Source organism: Girardinichthys multiradiatus, chromosome 3, assembly GCF_021462225.1.
Source record: "Girardinichthys multiradiatus isolate DD_20200921_A chromosome 3, DD_fGirMul_XY1, whole genome shotgun sequence".
Classification (NCBI taxonomy): domain Eukaryota; kingdom Metazoa; phylum Chordata; class Actinopteri; order Cyprinodontiformes; family Goodeidae; genus Girardinichthys; species Girardinichthys multiradiatus.
This window is the reverse complement of record NC_061796.1, coordinates 7,629,387-7,650,778: the sequence shown is the minus strand read 5'-3', so window position 1 is coordinate 7,650,778 and position 21,392 is coordinate 7,629,387. Positions and strand designations below refer to the sequence as shown.

The following is a 21,392-nucleotide window of genomic DNA, read 5'->3' as shown; positions in this document are numbered from 1 at the left end:
GGTGACAGCAGGAAATGATTCCTTAATGTAGGATCATTTTCCCCACTAAATTGATGTGCTCAAATTAAAGGTTGTATCAACAAGTTTATATAAATGCAATAAAGGTTGCTTCACTTCAGAGGAGGTTCAGAGAATTATAGCATTATTTATTTAGATCCAGATGTGACTATTTACAGTTAAAAAGAAAACTCATCGGCTCATTCAATTCAACATCCAATTAAAACTGAACTTATTTTTTTTTACAGAAAAAGAAAGGCCTTCATGTTCCCATTCTTGTAGCATTTAATCACAAACTAATGCTTTGTACTTAAAAAAATAGCAACCTATAATACCTTTATATTTATAATGTATTTCCAAATGAAAGGAAGACAAGATATACAGAAGCATCAGTTAAACCTATATGAATCTGTACACAGCATAGAGAACCCTGTAAGCTACTGGCCAGACAAAAGTACAATAAAACACACCTGTAGCTTCAAAATTCTCCAACCAAAATTGACTCCCTGTTGACCGTTTATACATTGTCTGATTTTTTTTTCTGTGTTGTACAAATCCCTGATCTACGCTCACAGCAACTTATATTTAAGCTCTTATTACAGACACAATGAGAATGATCTTATTCAAAACGGCTACAGAATGCATTGCTTGCTTGTTTGACCTTTAAAACGAAGTACAAAAACTCATAAAAAAGTATAAATGAACATAGATCTTCCAGATTCATTGACACTGGAGGTCCGGTTGGCTCATGCAGTGAATTGCAACATTCTGTTTCCTATAGTCCTTCAGGCATAAAAATGCAGGCTGCCTCGCTGATCTGCACTTTTTTTCTGCAGCTAGTTTGATGCTAAATTGTCCACCTTACATCACAACTACAGATACAGGCAAAGCCAAATAATTAAAAAATTGATCCAATAAAAGCTTTCACTACTAATGTGATTACAATTATAAAATAAAACGTCTTGTGCATAACATAATATTTTATCATAACATCTTTCCCCACTTGCATTCTAAGATATAACAACAGCAGTCTGTACATAATCAATATAAAACACAATATCCCAGAGATGCCAAGTCCTAAAGCGGAAAATGTCCAAATCTTCACATTCTGGTCCTTCAGTCACCGTTATTTATTATTACTGTGTGAAGGATGATAGGTCCTCATCATTATTACAGTTTTTATTGTATGCTATTACATTATTAAGATGAGTAAGTGTTTCCATATACAGTAAAAAGAAAAAGGCAACACAGAATGAGGCCGCATTAAAGGTTTTAACTAGATCCAAGTCCCTGAAGGATACCACACACAGTAGCAGAGTGAGAGTAAGCCATGTAGTGTAGCTCCTTTGCTGCCTCACTCCCTTGTTGGCATGTTGGGACTCTCCCCCTCCTACCCCCCACACCCCCTGTCGTCTAGGAGAAATATTGCATCTGGACCTCGCCCGCCACCGCCTTGGGTCAGGCAAAAAGCGATGTAGTGAGACGGCGATGGAAGGCTCTTCCTTGATTAAACAGTACAGCCAAGTCTGGACATAGTGGGGAAATAGGCAATCTGAGCACGGAGCTGCTTCTTTTCACAGAAATCGTAAGTGCTTCATTATCCGAGAGCGTGGATGTTAAGGCCGATGAAACCTAAGTAAAACACAGAAATGCGATGAGGCATTAAAACACATTTTACAACTGATCATGGTGCATATTCCTTCAGAAGCAAATTAGTATGTTTTTGGTATAATCCCTAATATTGACCTGAACACTCCTTAAACGTCTTGTCACACTACAACCACAAACCTCTATGTATTTTGATTAGATTTTTCTGATAGACTGTCACAAGGTAATATATGATTGCGAGGTAGGAGGAAAGTTACCTTTTCTACATGTTGTGCAAAATAAATGAATACTGTGGTATGCATCTGTAGTAAGCTATCCTCACTCAGATACTGCTAAATAAGAGGCACTAATTGCCTTCAAAAGTCACCAAGAAGTCCAGTATAAAAACTGCTGTTCTACCCACCTAAACTGACAAGTTAGGGAAGGAAAGCACTTATATAGAAGCAGCCAAGAGGCCCATTGTAACTGCAGAACTGCAAAGGTCCACAGTTCAGGTAGGAGAATCTGTTGTGCACTCCACAAATAAGACTTTCATAGAGGAAATGTAAGTCCAGTTTGGTGCTTGACACAAGCCATGTAGGGAACATAACAAACATGTCAAAGAAAGCACTCTGGTCAAGTCTGATCCAAATGTAACTTTTTGGACTACTTATAAAATGTGTTGCTACATGTGGTGCACAACTAAAGCCGCACATCAGACTAAACACACCATCCCCATGGTTAATCATGGTGATAGTAGCATTGTGCTGAGGGGATGTTTTCTTTACCAGAGAAGCTTGTCAGAGTTGACAAGAAGATGGGCAAGAGGGGAATACCGGGTGTTCTGCTGGCGCAGCGGTGGAGCGTGCTGCTTATGTAAAGAGAGGCTTTTGCCCTCAACGCGGCTGTTGACTGGTTTGAGTCACAGCCACGGCAAACTGTGCTGTATGTCTTCTTAACTTTGCTAGAAGAATGAAAAGATAAATGAGTTTGGAAGACAAATCTGTAAAAGACTTACATTCTAGCCTTTGTGGTTTGCTTTTTTTTAAACCCTTTGTTTTTTCCAATATTAGATCTTTATCCTTTTAATGATCAGGCAATTAAAAGAAAAACACTTGTATGACCTGACACCACACGTGTTTGCTGCAATTTAAAAATTAAGAAATCATTCATGGTCAATTGAAAATGATATGTGAATTATAAAATATTCATAATGCACATAGTATTATAATATGTATTATAATATGAATAAAGGCGCATCTCAAAAAATCTCATTGATTTCAATTTAAAAAGGAAACAATTTTATAGATTCATGATACACAGGATGAAATAATTTAAGAATTTATGTATTTTAGTTTTGATGATTACGTCTTCCAACTAATGAAAACACAAAATTAGATGTCTCAGAAAATGTAAATTTTACATCCAGTCGAATAAAAAAAATGATTTAATGCAGAATTGTTAGCTTACGGAGAAATATGTCTATGTGCTGTACACAATATGCAATCAATACTTGGTTGGGGCCTCTTTGCCATAAATTACTGTATCAGTGCAGTGTGGCATTAAGGCGATCAGCCTGTGGCTCTGTGAAGGTGTCTAGGACGCCCAGGTTGCTTTAATAGAGGCATCCAGCTCATCTGCATTGTTGGGTCTGATGTCTCTCATCTTTCACTTGACAATAACTCAAAAGCTAAGCTATAGGCTTTAGGCCAGGCCAGTTTTCTGGCTAATTAAGAGCAGTAATAAACCTGTCCTTAACCCAGCCATAGGTCTTTTGGCTGTGTGGGCAGCTGTAAAGCCCTCCTGGAAAATGAAATCAGTATCTCCATTTAGCTTGTTAGCTGAGGGAAGCATGATGCTCTACGATGTCCTGACTGACGTTGGACCTTATAAAACACAGTAGACAAACATCAGTAGATGGCATGGCTCACCAAACCATCACTGAATATGGAAACTTCACCCTGGACCTCAAGCAGTATGGGTTCTAGGCTTCTGCACTCTTCCTCTTGACTTTTAGAACTCAATTTTCAAATAAAATACAAAATTTACTTTTATCTTAAAACAGAACTTCGAACTGCTAAACAACTGTCCAGGTTTTTTTTCTTCCCCTATGTGCAGGCTGACACTTCTGACATTGTCTCTTGTTCAGGGGTGACTTAAAACAAAGAAATCAACAGTAGTGGTTCATGTCCTGGATACATCTGTGTTTGGAGGCTCTTAAATCACTTACTCCAGCTGCAGTCTACGCCTTGCGAATCTGTTCCAAACTCTTGAGTGAGCTTTGCTTCACAATCCTCATAGGCTGCAGTTATCCTCTTGGTTTTTGCATTACTGTTGTTTTTTTTTTCTACCACAGTTTTTCCTTCCACTTAACTTTATAGTTTCTTTAGTAATGTCCTTTTATGGTCCATCCTACTTGTGGGTGTCAATGACTATCTGGTGGACAACTGTTAAATAAGGAGGGTTCTCCATAGTTGTGTGAAGCATAACATTTCTGTATTAAAAAGGCCTTAGGCCCTAATCAGTAAGTTGAAATTATATAAGTCATAATTCTCTAAATGAACAGAAATAAGCACTTAAAATATATCACTATATACAATACATTTTTTATGTAATTGTTCAAATAAATGAACTTTTCTATGGTATTCTGATTTATTGAGATGCACCTGTATTACTAAGTTAATATTCAACCCATAAAAATCATACCTTGTGTAAATTCTGCTTTCTTCATGAACCTCCATTTCAGTGCTTTTATAGTCATTGAGCTCCTTTCGGATGGCGGCCTACAGAACCAATACTTACTGTTAAAACAAGGAACTTCAGAGGAAAAATATTGGATGTCTCACATGGTTCTATTATCTAGCAAGAAAACAATACCAATCGGGTATATTTTTCACATAAATTAATCGGTACTTGATTAGTTTTATAAATAAAGAATACCTTGTCTGCTGGAGTCAGCTTAGTCCATGGCTTGTCCGCCCTTCTGTCGTAGTCTTGGGCCTCTGTGACTTCCACATACTCATGGAAACGCAGGATCTTTCTTGCCTGCAGCTCTGCGACTGTGGGCCTTTGACTCAGCTACAAGAGAATGATGATTTTTTTTGTTACGGTTTTAGATCCAGCGAAAACAAAATATGACACCTGGATGTTTGTTGTTGACGTGCTGGTTTACCTTTCTGGTCAGACGGCGTTTGATCTCCCTAACCTCCGCCTGTCTGTCAGCCTGATTTTTGGCTAAAAAAAGAACAGGAACAGAGCTTATTTTAGACTTGGATATGAAAGCTTGGTTTAATGTGCAGGAATGGCAGAGAAGAAAGAAGTTTCTAAAATTAGATCTCTCATCTGAATTGAGAAACCTTTTTAAGCCCAAATTATAGAGAAGACAACTTTGTTGCATTTGCTGGAACATAGCATGAGTGTTACAATTTGGCTTCACTGAAACAAATAATTTAGATAGAAATAGCATAGCAGTGAATCATGAATGACGAGTAAACGTTTAAGAGAATCTTTCTAATTTTACTGACAGATTTAAGGTGAAAGGGAGAGATGGTTAATACTGACGCTGAAGGATGTTTCTTTGCTCAAGTTCCTCAGCAGTTGGTCTCTGGCTGAGCCGCCTGAGCAGGTAAAAAACAAAGCAGAAAAAAAAAACATCACTATTTGTATACTGGGTTGTCAACGTTTCAACCAGGAAATAAGGCAAAGATCTAAGAATCTGTTTCTGCATTCTTGTTTTAGAAGATCCGATTTACTATCGATTTGATTAAGCCTGAAATGAGGAAAAAAGTCTGACAAAACGTGTAATTACCTTGTGAGCGCAGTGCCAATCTGTGTGCGAATAGCCTCCCACTGCTCCCTGCTCTGCCAGGTTAGGCCCGTCTGCCCTGGAGGCTGATCCTCTCTGCTGCTTCTCTCCTGCGTGAACCTGTCCCTGTCCAGAGCGCAGGGACGGCTGCTCAGCTTCAGAGCCAGGGTGTCCTTCCTCTTGACCCTACTGGCCAGAGCACCTGCAAGAAAGAAAAGCAGGGAAAGAGAGAAAGGTAGTAGCTGCAGAGGAGCCCCAGAACACTGCATAGCCTCACATAAACAAAAACTGGGTTCCTACATATTTTTAAAGTCCATAAGTCATATTTGGATGGATGGATGGATGGATGAATGAATGGACACATTTTTTCAGACAGATAAAAAATAAAACCCAAATATTTTCTATACTCATTTTTCTTCAAACTTACAGTGACCTCAAAAAACCCTTGAATCAAATCAAACTTTCCACACTCTGCAGGAACTTTGTAAAATGATCATTTAAATTACTTTTCTGTTAAAAGAGACTAAGCTTACTGAGTGGGGGCTCATCCTCTTCATCAGAGTCTTCCTCTTTATGGAGCACAGGACCGTCTGAATCACTGTCCTCCCTGTGTATGTCATGCTGTCCCTGCACATCATCTTCATCATCTTCCTCCTCCTCACTACTATTTTCACCGGGAAGGATACAAACACCAGCATCACCGACCAGGCAGCGACGACTCCGTGGCTCCAGCTCTGGCTGGGGGATCTCCCCATCATACTCCTCCTCTTCCTCATCATCTTCCTCCTCTTCTTCCTCTGAGTAGTCATCTTCAGATCTTAGAGGAAGGAAACATGCATCCAAGCAGTCTCTTACAATTTTTATATTTTAACACTGATATTGCATAATTGTGATATCAATGTTTGCAATTTGCTATATTGTGCAGCTCTAAAATTCCCTCATTAAAGAGATTTTATGTAAAGACCAGTGTTACAAGAAGTACTGAAAAACTCACAGTTTTAGTGGCTGAATGCTGACAGGCAGAGGTCGACCGCGATCTGCTTGATACTCTGGAGGGGTTTCAAAAAGTAGCGCGTGCGCACGTTGCGCCCCATCTGGATGAGGCTGCGCCGGGCCAGGACTGGACAGGGCTCGCTGGATCATGATGTGCAGCGGGACGGGGGCTGGGCGCTGGGGCGACTCAACGGTCGGGCTTGGTGGATCGAACAGCATCGGTATGGGCTGGGGCAACGGGTGTGGGTAGGAATGCTGATGGTGGAGGTGGTGGGTGTGCATGTGCTGGCAGGGTGGAGAGGGCGGTATGTGGCTCGGCAGGGGTGGGGATGGAGGAGGTGGGGGCAGTTGGAAGCCCACAGGGAGGCTGCTGTGGTCCTCCACAGAGAGCGGGGACGGGTTGACGGGATGGCTCGGAGTAGAGTCCGCTGTGTTGCGTTTAGTGACTGGGGTTGTCCTCTTAGGAGGCATTGGAGGAGAGGGCTTAGCTGGATGGAGACTTGCCCCCCCTGTGGCTTGGTTGAAGTCAACTGCAAATGAAAAAAACAAAACATCTAATCAAAATGTTTTAAACATGATGTGAATGCTGAGGATTTATGCATAATGGTGAGATGCTAGCAAGTTTTTCTTTTACAGTGCAGTTTGCCCGTGACATGTGTGCACAAACATTAGTCACACATGTGCAGTCATTAAATACACATGAACAAACACTTTTAATACATGTGTGACTGAGCATCAGAGCACATATGCAGTGTGTGCCAGAGATACACACACTGCCTGGGCAAAGCAGAGTGCAGTGTGTGCCCCAGGTCAGAGAGACAAACGAGATGCATACATGCTCTTCACAGCCAGATTCTAAACAGTCCATCAAAGCTTATATAATTCGCCTCATATTGTGCAAAAGAGGCTCCTGAACACAAAGCTTCAGATGCTTGCATGCACAGCTATGTAACTTGTCACAGCACCTTGCAAAAGTATGTAAACGTCTTCACATTTTATCACTCTAAAACCACAAACTTTAATGTATTCTATTTGCAGTTTATGTCATAGACCACCTTAAAGTCGTGTAAAATTGTGAAATGGAAGAAAATATGTGGTTTTGAAATTTGCAGCAATCTAACATGAATCTGCCAGTCTAAAGTCTTTTGTAGCCTCTATAACATTTTGTTCCAGGATTGCCCTGTATTTAGTTCCATCCACCTTCGAATCTCCGAGGATGAGAGAGAAGCAGCCACGCATCATGATGCTGCCACCACCATCATCATGTCATCCTGGGAATGGTATGCTTAGGGTCAAGTCTGTCAGGTTAGTTGCACAGCTATGTCTTGGTAGGTTTGCACTTGTGCCATGCCATTTACAGTTGTAAGATGTTTAAAACGTGGGATACTGTTTTATAACCTAAATCTGCTTTAAACTTCTCCACAGCTTTCTTCCTGACCTGTCTGCTGTGTTCCTTGGTCTTTTAAGATGCTGGTTGTACAATAATGTTCTTCAACAAACCTCTGAGGCCTTCACAGAGGAGCTGGGTTTATACAGACATTAAATCAGACTCAAGTCAACTGAATTTACTCATTAGGGGTGTTTTCAAGGCAATTGGCTGCTGTTTTATTTAGGGGTTATTTAGAAGTAAATGCATACTAATGGAGGCAACACTTTTCCTATTTTTATTTGTAGAAAAATTGAAAACAAGCTATCCTTTTCCTTTCCCACTTCAGTTAGCAACCGCTTTCATGAAAAATCTCAGTAAAATGTATTGAAGTTTGTGGCTTTATTGTTACAAAATGTAAAAAAAAAAAAAAAAAAACTTTGCGTGGCACTTTATGAAGCTCTCCAAACTCTTCAGAACAGCTTGGTTGTTCTATAGAGGCACAGAGAGAGAACAGAAGTGACAGGGTTACAACATGCAGTTGGCTAACATCTTCTCTACCTGAAGTCAAGCCATTACCTTAGACCACTTTCTCAACTCTACTTTACCATCCTTTTATGAGCATCTATCCATTCTCTCTGATCATAACATGTACATGATATTATATTATGCAATAAAGTGATGCAGTGCAGTCAACAGCTGAAACCTGCTCAAAGCTTGCCCTCATTCACACATATAGCCTCTAAAAACAAGTGAACTGCACTCAGACAAAAGCTCCCTCATTTAAACACAAAGCAGGGCTCAGTACCAGCTTATTATAAGCATGCGACTCTTATTTAGTGCATCTCATAAAAGGAATTTAGCGCCAAGAAGTTAAAGACAGAACAGAAAAAACATGTTTGCAGCGAGAAGGGACGTGACACGATGAAGAAGGAAGACTCGGAAGAAGCGGTGCGTCCTGGTTACAGAAGCGTCTCCTTTTTACCTGAGCGCAGGCCTCCGGCCCGCCGGCACAGGTAGACAGGCAGAGACAGGTAGACGTCGTAGTCGCACTCTCGCTTCCAGCAGGACCAGTAGAGAGGAAGCTGAGCGTTTTCTCCCCCCTGCAGGGCGGATACTAATAGGGAGGAGATGGAGGCCTTTCAGCGAGTGTATATTAGATTAATGAAGCTACGTGGAGGTGATGTCGAAGCTGTTCGTTAGGAAGTTATATTGCTATGATGTAGAAGATGGCAACGCTTTAAGATCATTAATAAAACATGTTGAGCAAAACTGTTGGTTGCTTTCCTGAGGTTTTACTCTTCTAGAAGGAGTTATGGCAAATGTATACAGCGCCCTGAAAAGAAATATTTGCTTCCTTACATGTTTTTTTTTTTTGGTTTTTGTGTTTTTTCTTCAAAAATAAATGTTTAAGACCATGTAAAAAATGTATATCAATCAAAGATAATATAGGTAAATAGAAAAAACACTTTACAATGATGATTTTATTTGAAAGCTGCTTTTTCTGGGTTACAAAGCTATTTCTAGGGATTCCACTGAAAGTATTCAGTGAGAGCCAATATCCACAAATGGAGAAAACATCAGTGTTGAACCTTCACAGTATTTGGGACTTTCAAAACGACTCACATGGGAGCTCACTAAATAACCCAAAACAAAATCTAAAGCACTGCAGACTTATGTGCCTCATTAATGTCAGTGTTCATGATTCAACAATAATACAGGTCCTTCTCAAAGTATTAGCATATTGTGATAAAGTTAATTATTTTCCATAATGTCATGATGAAAATTTAACATTCATATATTTTAGATTCATTGCACACTAACTGCAATATTTCAGGTCTTTTATTGTCTTAATACGGATGATTTTGGCATACAGCTCATGAAAACCCAAAATTCCTATCTCACAAAATTAGCATATCATTAAAAGGGTCTCTAAACGAGCTATGAACCTAATCATCTGAATCAACGAGTTAACTCTAAACACCTGCAAAAGATTCCTGAGGCCTTTAAAACTCCCAGCCTGGTTCATCACTCAAAACCCCAATCATGGGTAAGACTGCCGACCTGACTGCTGTCCAGAAGGCCACTATTGACACCCTCAAGCAAGAGGGTAAGACACAGAAAGACATTTCTGAACGAATAGGCTGTTCCCAGAGTGCTGTATCAAGGCACCTCAGTGGGAAGTCTGTGGGAAGGAAAAAGTGTAGCAGAAAACGCTGCACAACGAGAAGAGGTGACCGGACCCTGAGGAAGATTGTGGAGAAGGGCCGATTCCAGACCTTGGGGGACCTGCGGAAGCAGTGGACTGAGTCTAGAGTAGAAACATCCAGAGCCACCGTGCACAGGCGTGTGCAGGAAATGGGCTACAGGTGCCGCATTCCCAGGACCTGGGCTACAGAGAAGCAGCACTGGACTGTTGCTCAGTGGTCCAAAGTACTTTTTTCAGGATGAAAGCAAATTCTGCATGTCATTCGGAAATCAAGGTGCCAGAGTCTGGAGGAAGACTGGGGAGAAGGAAATGCCAAAATGCCAGAAGTCCAGTGTCAAGTACCCACAGTCAGTGATGGTCTGGGGTGCCGTGTCAGCTGCTGGTGTTGGTCCACTGTGTTTTATCAAGGGCAGGGTCAATGCAGCTAGCTATCAGGAGATTTTGGAGCACTTCATGCTTCCATCTGCTGAAAAGCTTTATGGAGATGAAGATTTCATTTTTCAGCACGACCTGGAACCTGCTCACTGTGCCAAAACCACTGGTAAATGGTTTACTGACCATGGTATCACTGTGCTCAATTGGCTTGCCAACTCTCCTGACCTGAACCCCATAGAGAATCTGTGGGATATTGTGAAGAGAACGTTGAGAGACTCAAGACCCAACACTCTGGATGAGCTAAAGGCCGCTATCGAAGCATCCTGGGCCTCCATAAGACCTCAGCAGTGCCACAGGCTGATTGCCTCCATGCCACGCCGCATTGAAGCAGTCATTTCTGCCAAAGGATTCCCGACCAAGTATTGAGTGCATAACTGTACATGATTATTTGAAGGTTGACGTTTTTTGTATTAAAAACACTTTTCTTTTATTGGTCGGATGAAATATGCTAATTTTGTGAGATAGGAATTTTGGGTTTTCATGAGCTGTATGCCAAAATCATCCGTATTAAGACAATAAAAGACCTGAAATATTTCAATTAGTGTGCAATGAATCTAAAATATATGAATGTTAAATTTTCATCATGACTTTATGGAAAATAATGAACTTTATCACAATATGCTAATATTTTGAGAAGGACCTGTAGGTGTATGTCTCATTACATCTGGTGTAAAACTAACACAAAAAACATTCTATAGACAGTCAAACATGGTGGTGTTAGTGTGATGTTCTGTTGCTGTTTTGATGCTTCAGGACCTGGATAACACAACATAATTGACTGAACCACGAATTCTTCTCTCTACTAGAAACTCCTGAAGAAGAATTTTCTCAAGGGCACCCTTGAATGGCTCAAAAAAGGAAAAATTAAGGTTTTGGAATCAACAAGTCAACGTCTTGGTCTAACTCAGATTAAGACGCTGTAGACGCTGACATTCAATGGCCAGTTTACGTCGAAAGACCTTCCAATGTTGTTGAATTAAAGCAAATCTGTAAAAAAGAGTCGACCAAAATTCCTCCAAAACGATTTCAAAGGCATATCGTCAGTTGAATTGAAAATACTTGTTGGCAATTGTTGCCACCAGGTGGTGGCGCAACAAGTTTTTAAATAAAGGGGCTAATACCTTTTTGACATGGTGTGTGTACCTTTTTCTCTCTAATACACAAATCATCATTTGAAAACAGCATTTAGTATTTCTTTGGGTTTTCATTCTGTGATATCAAAATATGTTTGATTATGTTAGTCATTTAGGTGTGACAAATAAGCTAAAACCAGAGAAATCTGTAAGGGGGCAAATATTTGTTCATAGCATCTACATCTATTAAGCTTTTTCATAGTTAAAAAATGAGACTGATATCATTTTGATCTATTTTATACAGGACCCGTAACAGCAAGGGGAAATGAAAAAGCACTTCTCCTGCTTTCCAGAGGTTTTTCTGAAAAGACCACAGGTCAATACAAGAAATGTCAAAAACAACTGCCTCTTTAAACCAAACCATGCACCTCACTACAAACACGGATGGCTTGTACACGAAGTACGCTCATTTATCAAAACACCAAATATCAACAGATGTGCTGTTGAAGCAAGAGTAAATCATAAGAGTCTTAGCCAAGAGGGAATTACAACAAGATCCCAGATGAGACAAAATACTCACTGTAAACAACAACTATGCTGTCTGTACTGAAGCACGTCCACAAGAGCCTCTGTTATCTTCAGAGTGGAAAATGCTGAAAATGTTGACACTAAAAGAGCCCATGCATGCTAAATAATTAGCTGGGGAAAAGCTTCTCAAGCTGTTCATATAACATCATTAGCACAATGTCTGAATGTAAGTGAGTGGAGTTTCTCAAGTCCAAAACTTCCCAATTATAATTAGCTCCGCACTGACTTGGAAATATACACATTTCCTGTAGGAAAGCTGTCTGCAAAGTGAGTACACATTATGTGAATTTTGGGATTAAGATCCACTTACTTTGCTGTACTTACCCAGCATGGCTGCATTGTTCCTGTTTACAGGTTTGGGTGGAGGGAGAGGAGGTTGCTTGGTGCCCTGCGAGGTGGGCGTTAGGGCCAAAGGTGCAGGCTGATGCGTGCTGGTACCCGCGGAAGACACGGATCGAACAGGTTTGGTGGAAGTCCCAGCTGAGGGGGAGGAGTACTGGATCGCAGGGTGGTTGGATGGGGTTCGAGGTGGACCCTCGTTGCCAGTTTCAGGGGTGGAACTTATCAGCCACTTGGGAGGCATAAATGGCTGTTTAGGCGGCAGAGGTTCACGAAGGGTGTCCTGCAGCATCTCTGGGTCAGGTACAAAATGGCTGTCTGACTCTATGAACAAAGAGTACCAGACAGGTTTCATGTAACAGAGCTAATTCTAGTTGCAGTACTTAAAAAACTACAGTACTGCATCTGAGTATAAGTATATTAAACAAACAGGTCCTGAGGTACGATGTTATGCATACTTCTACATACAGTATATTGTCCAACTACATGATGGCTCATAGGCATGGCCAGTTTCCAGTTTCAAGGTCTACTACATATTTTAAAAAGTCACAGCTTTAAAAACAACAAACAAGTGGAATCATACCTTTCCAGTGGGTTAGAATTATATTAAAATGTATTTGAGTTTTTTGCTTTTATATTTAGTATATAATAGCCAGCTATGTATGATGACTAGAAGTGTAATGAGATCTGTTAACACCAAAACCCCACAATATTCCTTCAGTGTTTGTAACAAGACGCTGCATATCTTCTATAAGTCTACTGTGGAGAGAGTGATCTCTTCAGCCATCATCTGTTGGGGTAACATCAGAGCATCAGAGCTGGAGACTTGAACAAGCTCAACAAGATAATATAAATTCAAATTCAAAACAATAATAAAGAAGGCTGGTTCTGTTCTGGGGAGTCCACTGGAACCTCTGGAGATCATTGTGCAAAAATGATTCTTCATAAAATGCTGAACATTATGTTGAATCCTTAGATCCTCGTCATGAGAGAGTCATACAACAACAGTGTCTTCAGTCAGAGGCTTCTTCAGACCTGCTGTAAGACGGAGCGCTACAGGAGATCCTTCCTGCCCACAGCCATCAGCATCTACAACGGCTCTTTGACGAAATATTTATAATATGAGCTACAACTACATTTAATTTCCCTTGAGAATCAATAAAGTATTTTTGAATTGAATTAATATGTGAGATTTGTCTTGTAAAGTTGTGTAAAGCTTTTTAGTTGCCATCAGAATATAACCTAATCTAGTGAAGCAAGTGTAAGCTACTGTTATGAGTCTGACACAAAGGTGAATGATTTGATCTCGACATCCTATTTATGTTTTGAGACTCCTATTTGGAATTAAGAAACGAAGAAATTCTTAAGGACTTCTTCAGGCTGGTGGCCAAGACTGTTATAAACGGTTCTGAAGAAGCCTCCATCACTTGTAAATTGTTTGTGTGGCAGCTTGTTTGGTGCTCAGCAGAGAAAAGTAACAGCAACTGTATGACAGTCAGGAAAATAACCATTTGTAAGCACTGCATGAATAGTCCAACTGGCACACCATTAGCTGCTAATGACGCTAAAGTTAACATCTACTGCTGAGCTTCTTATCCACGCTAAACTAAAGGCTGTTTTACAGTGGTGTATTGGATATCAAGGGGCAGGTTTTGCAATGCCAAAATGTGACCATATTTCTTTTTAGAGTGAAGTCTTGTGCAAGTCCTATCTAATTGCGGTCAGGACGAGAGTTTCAGAATCAGAATCAGAAAAGCTTTATTGCCAAGTACGTTTTTGGACATACAAGGAATTTGTTTTGGCGTAGTCGGTGCAATATAATACAAATTAAACAGTATAAACATATCTACAATATAATATAAATATATGTGCACAGTTTTAAGTGAGTGAGAGTAAATATAGAGCAGTATTGGGTGCGAGAGCAGTACAACAGTGCAGGTGATCATTGTGCAAGTAAAGCAGGAGTCCAAGCTGAGCGTTAATGTAACACAGAGTTGCGAGTTACAAGTTACAAGTGGTCAACTAAATGTGAGCTTTTAAGCCACAGAGGGTGTAAACAATAAGATTGACACACTTTTGTATGTGTTTGAGACTTAAGGTATGAAAGAAAGCACTTCTTTTCTATTGTGTTAACAGAGTTGACAAATCAAGATTTTTGTGAGTCTGACAGCATTCAGCTACAAAAGTCTGCCTCTCTGATGAAAAAAAAAACTTGCATCTCATAATTATCACTTAGATATTTCATAATTATAAAATACAAATTTTCTTTCCGTCAGAGTGGCGGAAATGGGCTTCCATACAAAAGTAAAGAAAAGGTAGAAATTATTCAGTTTTCTTTAGATATTCCGACCTCTTCAGCATTGATTTTACAGTGACTAACATTATTTTTTAAAACTGGTTATGAAGTTTGACTTGCACTCTTAAATGGTGCTCTCTCATTAGTGTTCTACCTGCGATTACAATGATACACTGCCTGGCCAAAAAAAAAGTCGAATTCAAGCCCGTTGAATCCTGGCATTATTATCTTGGAACATACCCGTGCCATCAGGGAAGAAAAAATCCATTGATGGAATAACCTGGTCATTCAGTATATTCAGGTAGTCAGCTGACCTCATTCTTTGAACACATACCGTTGCTGAACCCAGACCTGACCAACTGCAGCAACCCCAGATCATAGCACTGCCCCCACAGGCTTGTACAGTAGGCACTAGGCATGATGGGTGCATCACTTCACCTGCCTCTCTTTTTACCCTGATGCGCCCGGTCACTCTAGAACAGGGAAAATCTGGACTCATCAGACCATATGACCATCTTCCATTACTTCAGAGTCCAATCTTTATGCTCAGTAGCAAATTGAAGCCTTTTGTTCCAGTTAGCCTCACTGTTTAGTGGTTTTCTTGAGGCCACACAGCTGTTCAGTCCCAATCTCTTGAGTTCCCTTCATATTGTGTGTGTGGAAATGCTCTTACTTTCAATATTAAACATAGCCCGGAGTTCTACTGTTGTTTTTCTTCGATTTGATTTCACCAAACGTTAAAGTGATCACCAATCACGATCATTCAGGGTTTTTTCCGGCCACATTTCTTCCTCAAAGACGATGGGTCATCACCATCCTTCCAATTTTTATAATGCGTTGGACAGTTCTTAACCCAATTTTGGTAGTTTCTGCAATCTCCTTAGATGTTTTCTCTGCTTGATGCATGCCAATAATTTGACTCTTCTGAAACAGACTGACATCTTTTTCACGACCACGGGATGTGTCTTTCAACATGGTTGTTTAAGAAATGAGAAGCAACTCATTGCACCAGTTGGGGTTAAATAACCTGTTGCCAGCCGAAACATAATCGCCCATGCAGTCATCATCCAATGGGAGGCTCGTACCTATTTGCTTAGTTAAATCCAGGTGGCAACTTTTATTTGGCCAGGCAGTGTATATTATGAATGGTGTCTTATTGCTATAAACTGAACTTGGATTTTTCCAACCATATTTTAGTACCATACTTATTACCACTAATGTTGCTGATTTTATCAAGCTATCACTACCATGGGTAAAAAAAGATCTATGTATCCATCACTACACCTAGTTCACTAACTTTGGAAACACTATGCTACAACTAGTTTTTTACAGTCTTTTCTGATCTGACAAATTAATTAAACTCTTTTTTCAACCGTCCAGCAGGGGGCTCCTTCTGCAGTTGCTATGTCACCTTATGTCAAAAAAAGAAAAGAAAAAAAGGTTACACTTAAGTGTTATCTTAGAAAAAAAAACGTATTAATTTATGAATTCATGATTTGAATTATGAGTTTCACCATACTCTGTTAAAAGTCTTTATTTTGATAATTATATTTCCTTTAGAATAAAACTGAGGAAATAAGCAGGGTTTTATTAGGGTTATAATGCTTCCAGTGTTCCTATGATATATTGCGATTTTTTTTATGGATGTCTGGATTAGAAGATCAAGATTTCAAAAACCAATTCGCTGCATCAGGGTTTCACCTGATTACTGTTAGAACCATTTCTCAGTTCTATTTTTATTGTAAACTGTTAAAATAGCTAAATTTATTGCAAATCTATACCTTGTTTTTTTATATTGCATAATATAGTATTTAGGTTATGATAGGCTTGAGGCATAATAGTAACATTAAATAAACAAAAGAAAGACTGTTTGAACTACTATATATGCTACTGACAGGAAATGTATTTAAAGCAGAAGCTTATAAAAACCTTTCTGCAAAGCTCTGAATGTTTCAGTTCAGAGTGAGCAACTCTCTGCCGCTGCACTACTTGAAGCACTTTCTATGGCAGCTCTTGTTTGAGAACGGCATTATCTGGGGATCAGCTGTGAAGGTAAACAGCGTGGGCAGCTGCAATTATGTCCAAATGAAGCCCACCTCCCTCTGACCACCCCACTGCTGCTTCTGCTTCTCCCACGCAATTTCTCCAAGTCGCAGCTCCGAAGAACAGAGCTGTTCGTTTGCAGATGAACCTTTATCAATGTGACGTCACAGAACCAAAGAGGAAATCATCCAGTGGAAAGCAGGAAGTTAAAATCAAGCACAGAGGAGGCAGAGAGAGAGAAAACGAGGACAGAAAGCAGGATATGTGATAAAGATAGAAAGAGAGTAGGAGAGGGAGAGAAAGGGTCGTCAGAGACAAAGAGAAAAGGAAAAGACAAGGTGAATTTAGGAACGAGCTGGATAAGGCACATGCAGTAATGCAAAAATTACTTACATGCACCTAACCATAAGCCTTTATTTATACACACTTCCACTATTTATTGTTAAAAATTCCTTATGTCACGGAGACGCAACATGGATGCACAATACACAGTGTCTTGCAAAATTTTGTCTTGTTACAAAGACAAACGTAAATGTATTTTATTGTGAGATTTCATTTGAGAGATCAACACAAAGCAGTACAGTATGATAGAATGGTTTATAGTTATTTTATTTATTTAGATTTTACAAATAATAACCTAAAAAGCATGGCATTCATTTGGCCTGAGAAGTTTGTCAGAGAACATCAGTGAACAAAAACTGCTTCCTGAAGAGCAAGGAGCACAGCTGACAGGTCAAGAATAAGGTGTGGGGAGGTTTACAACAGGGTTAGTTTGTCAAATTACATCTCAAGGCTTAAAGATCTCATGGAGCACTGTTCAATTCATCATGTGAAAATGCAAATATGAAACAACTGCAAACCTTTCAAGGCATGGCCGTCAACCTAAATTGACAGGCCGGGAAAAAGCAGAGCATTAATCAGAGAAGCAACCAAGTGGCCTATGGATACTGTGGAGGAGCTGCAGAGATCCACAGCTCAGTTGAGAGAATCTCTTAAATGGACAACTATTAGTTTCACACTTCACAAATACAGCCATTGTGGAAGAGTGGCAAAAAGAAAGACATGTTAACAGTTTGCAGCAAACCATGTTAGGGACACAGCAAACATAGACAACGTTCTGGTATGATAAGACCAGAATGGATACAGCATATCACCCTGAACACTTGATCCCCACAGTGGTGGCAACATCATGCTGTGGGGATACTTTTCTTCAGCAGGGACATGGAAGCTCATCAAAATTGATGGCAAGATGGTAGGAAATAAAAACAGGACAATACAAGAAGAAATCCATTGAGAAGTTTCAAAAGACTTAAGACTAGGGTGGAGAGTCACCTTCTAGCATGGCCCTAAACATAAAGCCAAAGCTACAGTGCAATGATTTATATCACAGACTGTTTATTCGTTGGCCCAGTCAAAGTCCAGACCTAATTGCAATTCACAATCTGTGACAAGACTTGTAAACCCAAGTTTATGGATGCTCCTACTCCAATCTGACTAAGCTTGATCTACTTTTTAAAGAAGAATAGGCAAACAGTTTAGTTTCTAGAGTTCCAAAGCTGGTAGAGGTAAGCCTCAAAAGACCTGGAGCTATAATTGAAGCAAGATGTAGTTCTATTGGGAATCGACTCAAGAGGGCTGGATACAAATGAATGCCACATTCTTTGGACTTTTATTTGTAAAAAAACATAAAAATAAATAAAAGAACATGTATATTTCTACCCACAATTGCAATCATGCTCTACTTTGTGTTGGGTCCATTTATCATGTAAAAACGGGAAAATGTGGTTTAGTGATCAGAGGATGAGTCAATAAAAAAAGGACAGCAACTAGAATTATTTTCCATGTGTGTTTTTGGGAGGAATTAGTTTGTCTTTTTGGAACCACCATGAGCTCACAGTGTGGGCAGTCAGGAGCAATAATGGGTTTAGTGATCACGACAGATTAATTAGTAAAGGAGAAGGGAGGACGATCTGTTCTCTCATGTTCCTGAATAAGAAGCATAGCTGGAGCAAGCCTCTTGGGAGCCGACAGGAGGCTGTCTATATCTGGGAGAACAGCATTATGAGCTAAGGAGTGACAGCAAAATGGAGGGAAAAAATATAGAAAGAGTTGTACCTTCAACAATATATCAGCAAGGTCAGGTCAGAAATTGGGAACATTATCTGTGACTTTCATGACAACAGCTGAGCAGGGATCTTATGATTGCAGCTTTTTAGTTGTTGGAAAATTTCGGGTGGCAGGAAGGAAGAGACTTACCTCTGCGGGTTCTTCCCTCCTCTGCAGAGGCATGTCGAGGGAGCGTTGGCTTCCAGTCTGCTTCTGCAGGCCTCCTCCTGCCATCCTCTGACGGGGCCTTCTGCAGCCCTGGCCTCCTCTGCCCATCGTCCGGGTGAAGTCTGGCCCCGCGCCTACCTTCATCCATCTGAGCATGGATTTGTCCTTGCCAGGCCAAGTTGGATTTCCACTCACCCTCCCCATGTGCACGTGCCCCCATTCCCCCACTTCTCCACCCTTCTTCATGCAGTCCAGTGCTCCCGGAGCACAAAGCTCCACGACGGTCTCCGTCTGAAGGTGAGCGGCCCCTGTGGTCTTCTGGCTGGGTGAGCCTCCCAGGGTTCATCCTAAAGTCTGACTCTCCAGGGAGCTTGACCTGGTTGCCTGGGTTCCTCCCAGTGCTGATGACTCCTCCACCTCCACTGACTGGAAGTGTGTGGCCATTCTTAACGTAAGACTGTTTCACATTTTGTGCCTCTCCATCTGAAAGGTTGGTCATGAAACACAAGTGAAGTAACAGGTTAAAAATGAACATCTGATCATCCAAACCAAAGAAAATATGTTCTGTATAACTCTTAATAGTTTAGCTAACTAACTTAGATGCTTGGTGACATGTCAAAAAACACTTTTTTAAATTTTTGTGTGTATTGTGTTTTAGGGATAACTTATTATGATTTGTTAATAACTTGAAATTTACACCATTGGACTTGGACTTGGCTTAACTTGCTAGTCTTAACTTGTTTCTTGACTTGAGATTTGCCAGTCTTAACTCTTGACTTGACCATAAAGACTTGAGAATTACTTGTGACTTGGTCCCACCTCTGTAATGAACTAGGTTTCCCCACCAGCAATATTCTTTTTCCAGATGTGTGTTTTTTCTAGCACCACACCTGCCAACATAACCTCTCACCAAAGTACACGGTTCCAATTAAACCTCCAGTAGCATTTAGCAAACTCCACTTGTTTGCATTTTTGTGATGGTAGGACAGAAGGCTTTTTCCTGACATGCTTGCAAACATATTGGCATGTAGATATCATCTAATGTGTGTTATGAAGACTTTGAGACCGTAATGCCTCTGTCTGTTGCAGTTCTCTATCTGCCTTACCATCCTGATCACGGTTTGTGGTGGCAAGGTAAATAAGGTTCATCATTCAGCCTTTTTGTCACAGTATATAATATTTAGTCTTTGTAATAAACAGTTCTAACTGCAGTTGTAATGCAATTAGAATAGCTGTTACATTAGCATTTTTTTTCTTAACGTGGGAACTTTAAGCAGTGTGAGATTACTGCCACTGGCTAATCGATAGCCTCTAATGGCATGAATTATCCTCTGCTTTGGAGCTTGCTATCAGTATTACATTAAAGGGCCAGTTTCACCGTTTTTAATGAGTCTGGATAGCATTTTTAAAAGTGAGTTTCCTTTCCACTGTTGCTACATCCATGCTCAGTATGAGGGATTGCTGCAAAGTAAATGCAAGTGACTGTCTATTGTCTCTACATCCTCATCCAGGAGGAGTGAATGCTGCAAGTCACTGACTCGATACAATCTGCTGGGTTTTCTTAGATAGAAAAACTGTTTAAACAATTTGAATAATAAACTGAATTTGACTGCACTGTTTGATAGTTAGGATCAACTGAAATGTAAATTATGAACCCGATTGGAAATCTGTATGATTCGATTGAAATGACTTTGTAAAATGCCTTGAGACGACGTGTTGTGAATTGACGCTATATAAATAAAACTGAACTGAATTAAATTTTAGCACCTCTGGTTGAAAATCTAAGATACTTAAACAGGGAATTTTTATGCTGAACAATGATTCTTTACAACATAGGTTGAGACTTATAGAACTTTTCTTCAATTTGTAAAAACATAAAAGGAGGAATTACAATGTCTTTTGGGGATTAGGACCACTTTAAAATTACACAAGCATTAGGAATCCAATTTTATGGTTTTGTGATACCTGGATTGGAATATTGTACACTGACTAAAGACTTTTCAAAACCCAGTGCACAATTTTTAAAACATTTGGTTTATTTGTGAAACCTAAAAATATGGGGAAATTTAGTTTCCCCCAAAATATTGCTGAACTCTAATTTTCTCATCTTGTGAACTAAATATCAGGTATTGTTTCCCCACTGAATAAATGTCCTCAAACGAAAGATTGTGTTTTTTTAAAAATGTCAGCGTGGGAATATGGAACTAAAATAAATCCTGAATTTTTTTGAGAACATTTTTACTCATTCTCTTTTGTTTTCAATAAGTATGGAAGAAACTCTAGACATATTTTATGCATCTGATCTGTAGTAATTTGAGTTCCTGAAATGTAATTGTTTATTGTTTCATTTTCTTACTTTTTTTTACTAAGAAATATAGTGATTGAGA

The 21,392-nt window shown here is 39.8% G+C and overlaps 1 protein-coding gene across 9 annotated transcripts in view; it reads right to left on the bottom strand.

Annotated features, from left to right (window-relative positions):
- Positions 1-125: 125 nt before the first annotated feature.
- phactr4b (phosphatase and actin regulator 4b) overlaps positions 126-21,392 on the bottom strand; it is a 52,661-nt gene continuing 31,394 nt past the window's right edge. For 7 of the 9 annotated variants that reach the window (XM_047361578.1, XM_047361580.1, XM_047361579.1 and 4 more), the window contains 11 exons: positions 18,988-19,488; positions 12,378-12,716; positions 8,734-8,865; positions 6,384-6,912; positions 5,923-6,206; positions 5,393-5,591; positions 5,146-5,201; positions 4,757-4,818; positions 4,525-4,662; positions 4,291-4,367; positions 126-1,629 (listed from right to left, as the gene is read on the bottom strand). In XM_047361578.1, coding sequence (XP_047217534.1) covers positions 1,614-1,629; positions 4,291-4,367; positions 4,525-4,662; positions 4,757-4,818; positions 5,146-5,201; positions 5,393-5,591; positions 5,923-6,206; positions 6,384-6,912; positions 8,734-8,865; positions 12,378-12,716; positions 18,988-19,488 — 2,333 coding nt within the window. In that variant the 3' untranslated portion in view covers positions 126-1,613. The remainder of the gene's footprint in view (positions 1,630-4,290; positions 4,368-4,524; positions 4,663-4,756; positions 4,819-5,145; positions 5,202-5,392; positions 5,592-5,922; positions 6,207-6,383; positions 6,913-8,733; positions 8,866-12,377; positions 12,717-18,987; positions 19,489-21,392) is intronic. The other 2 variants (XM_047361583.1, XM_047361584.1) reach the window with 2 other exon arrangements.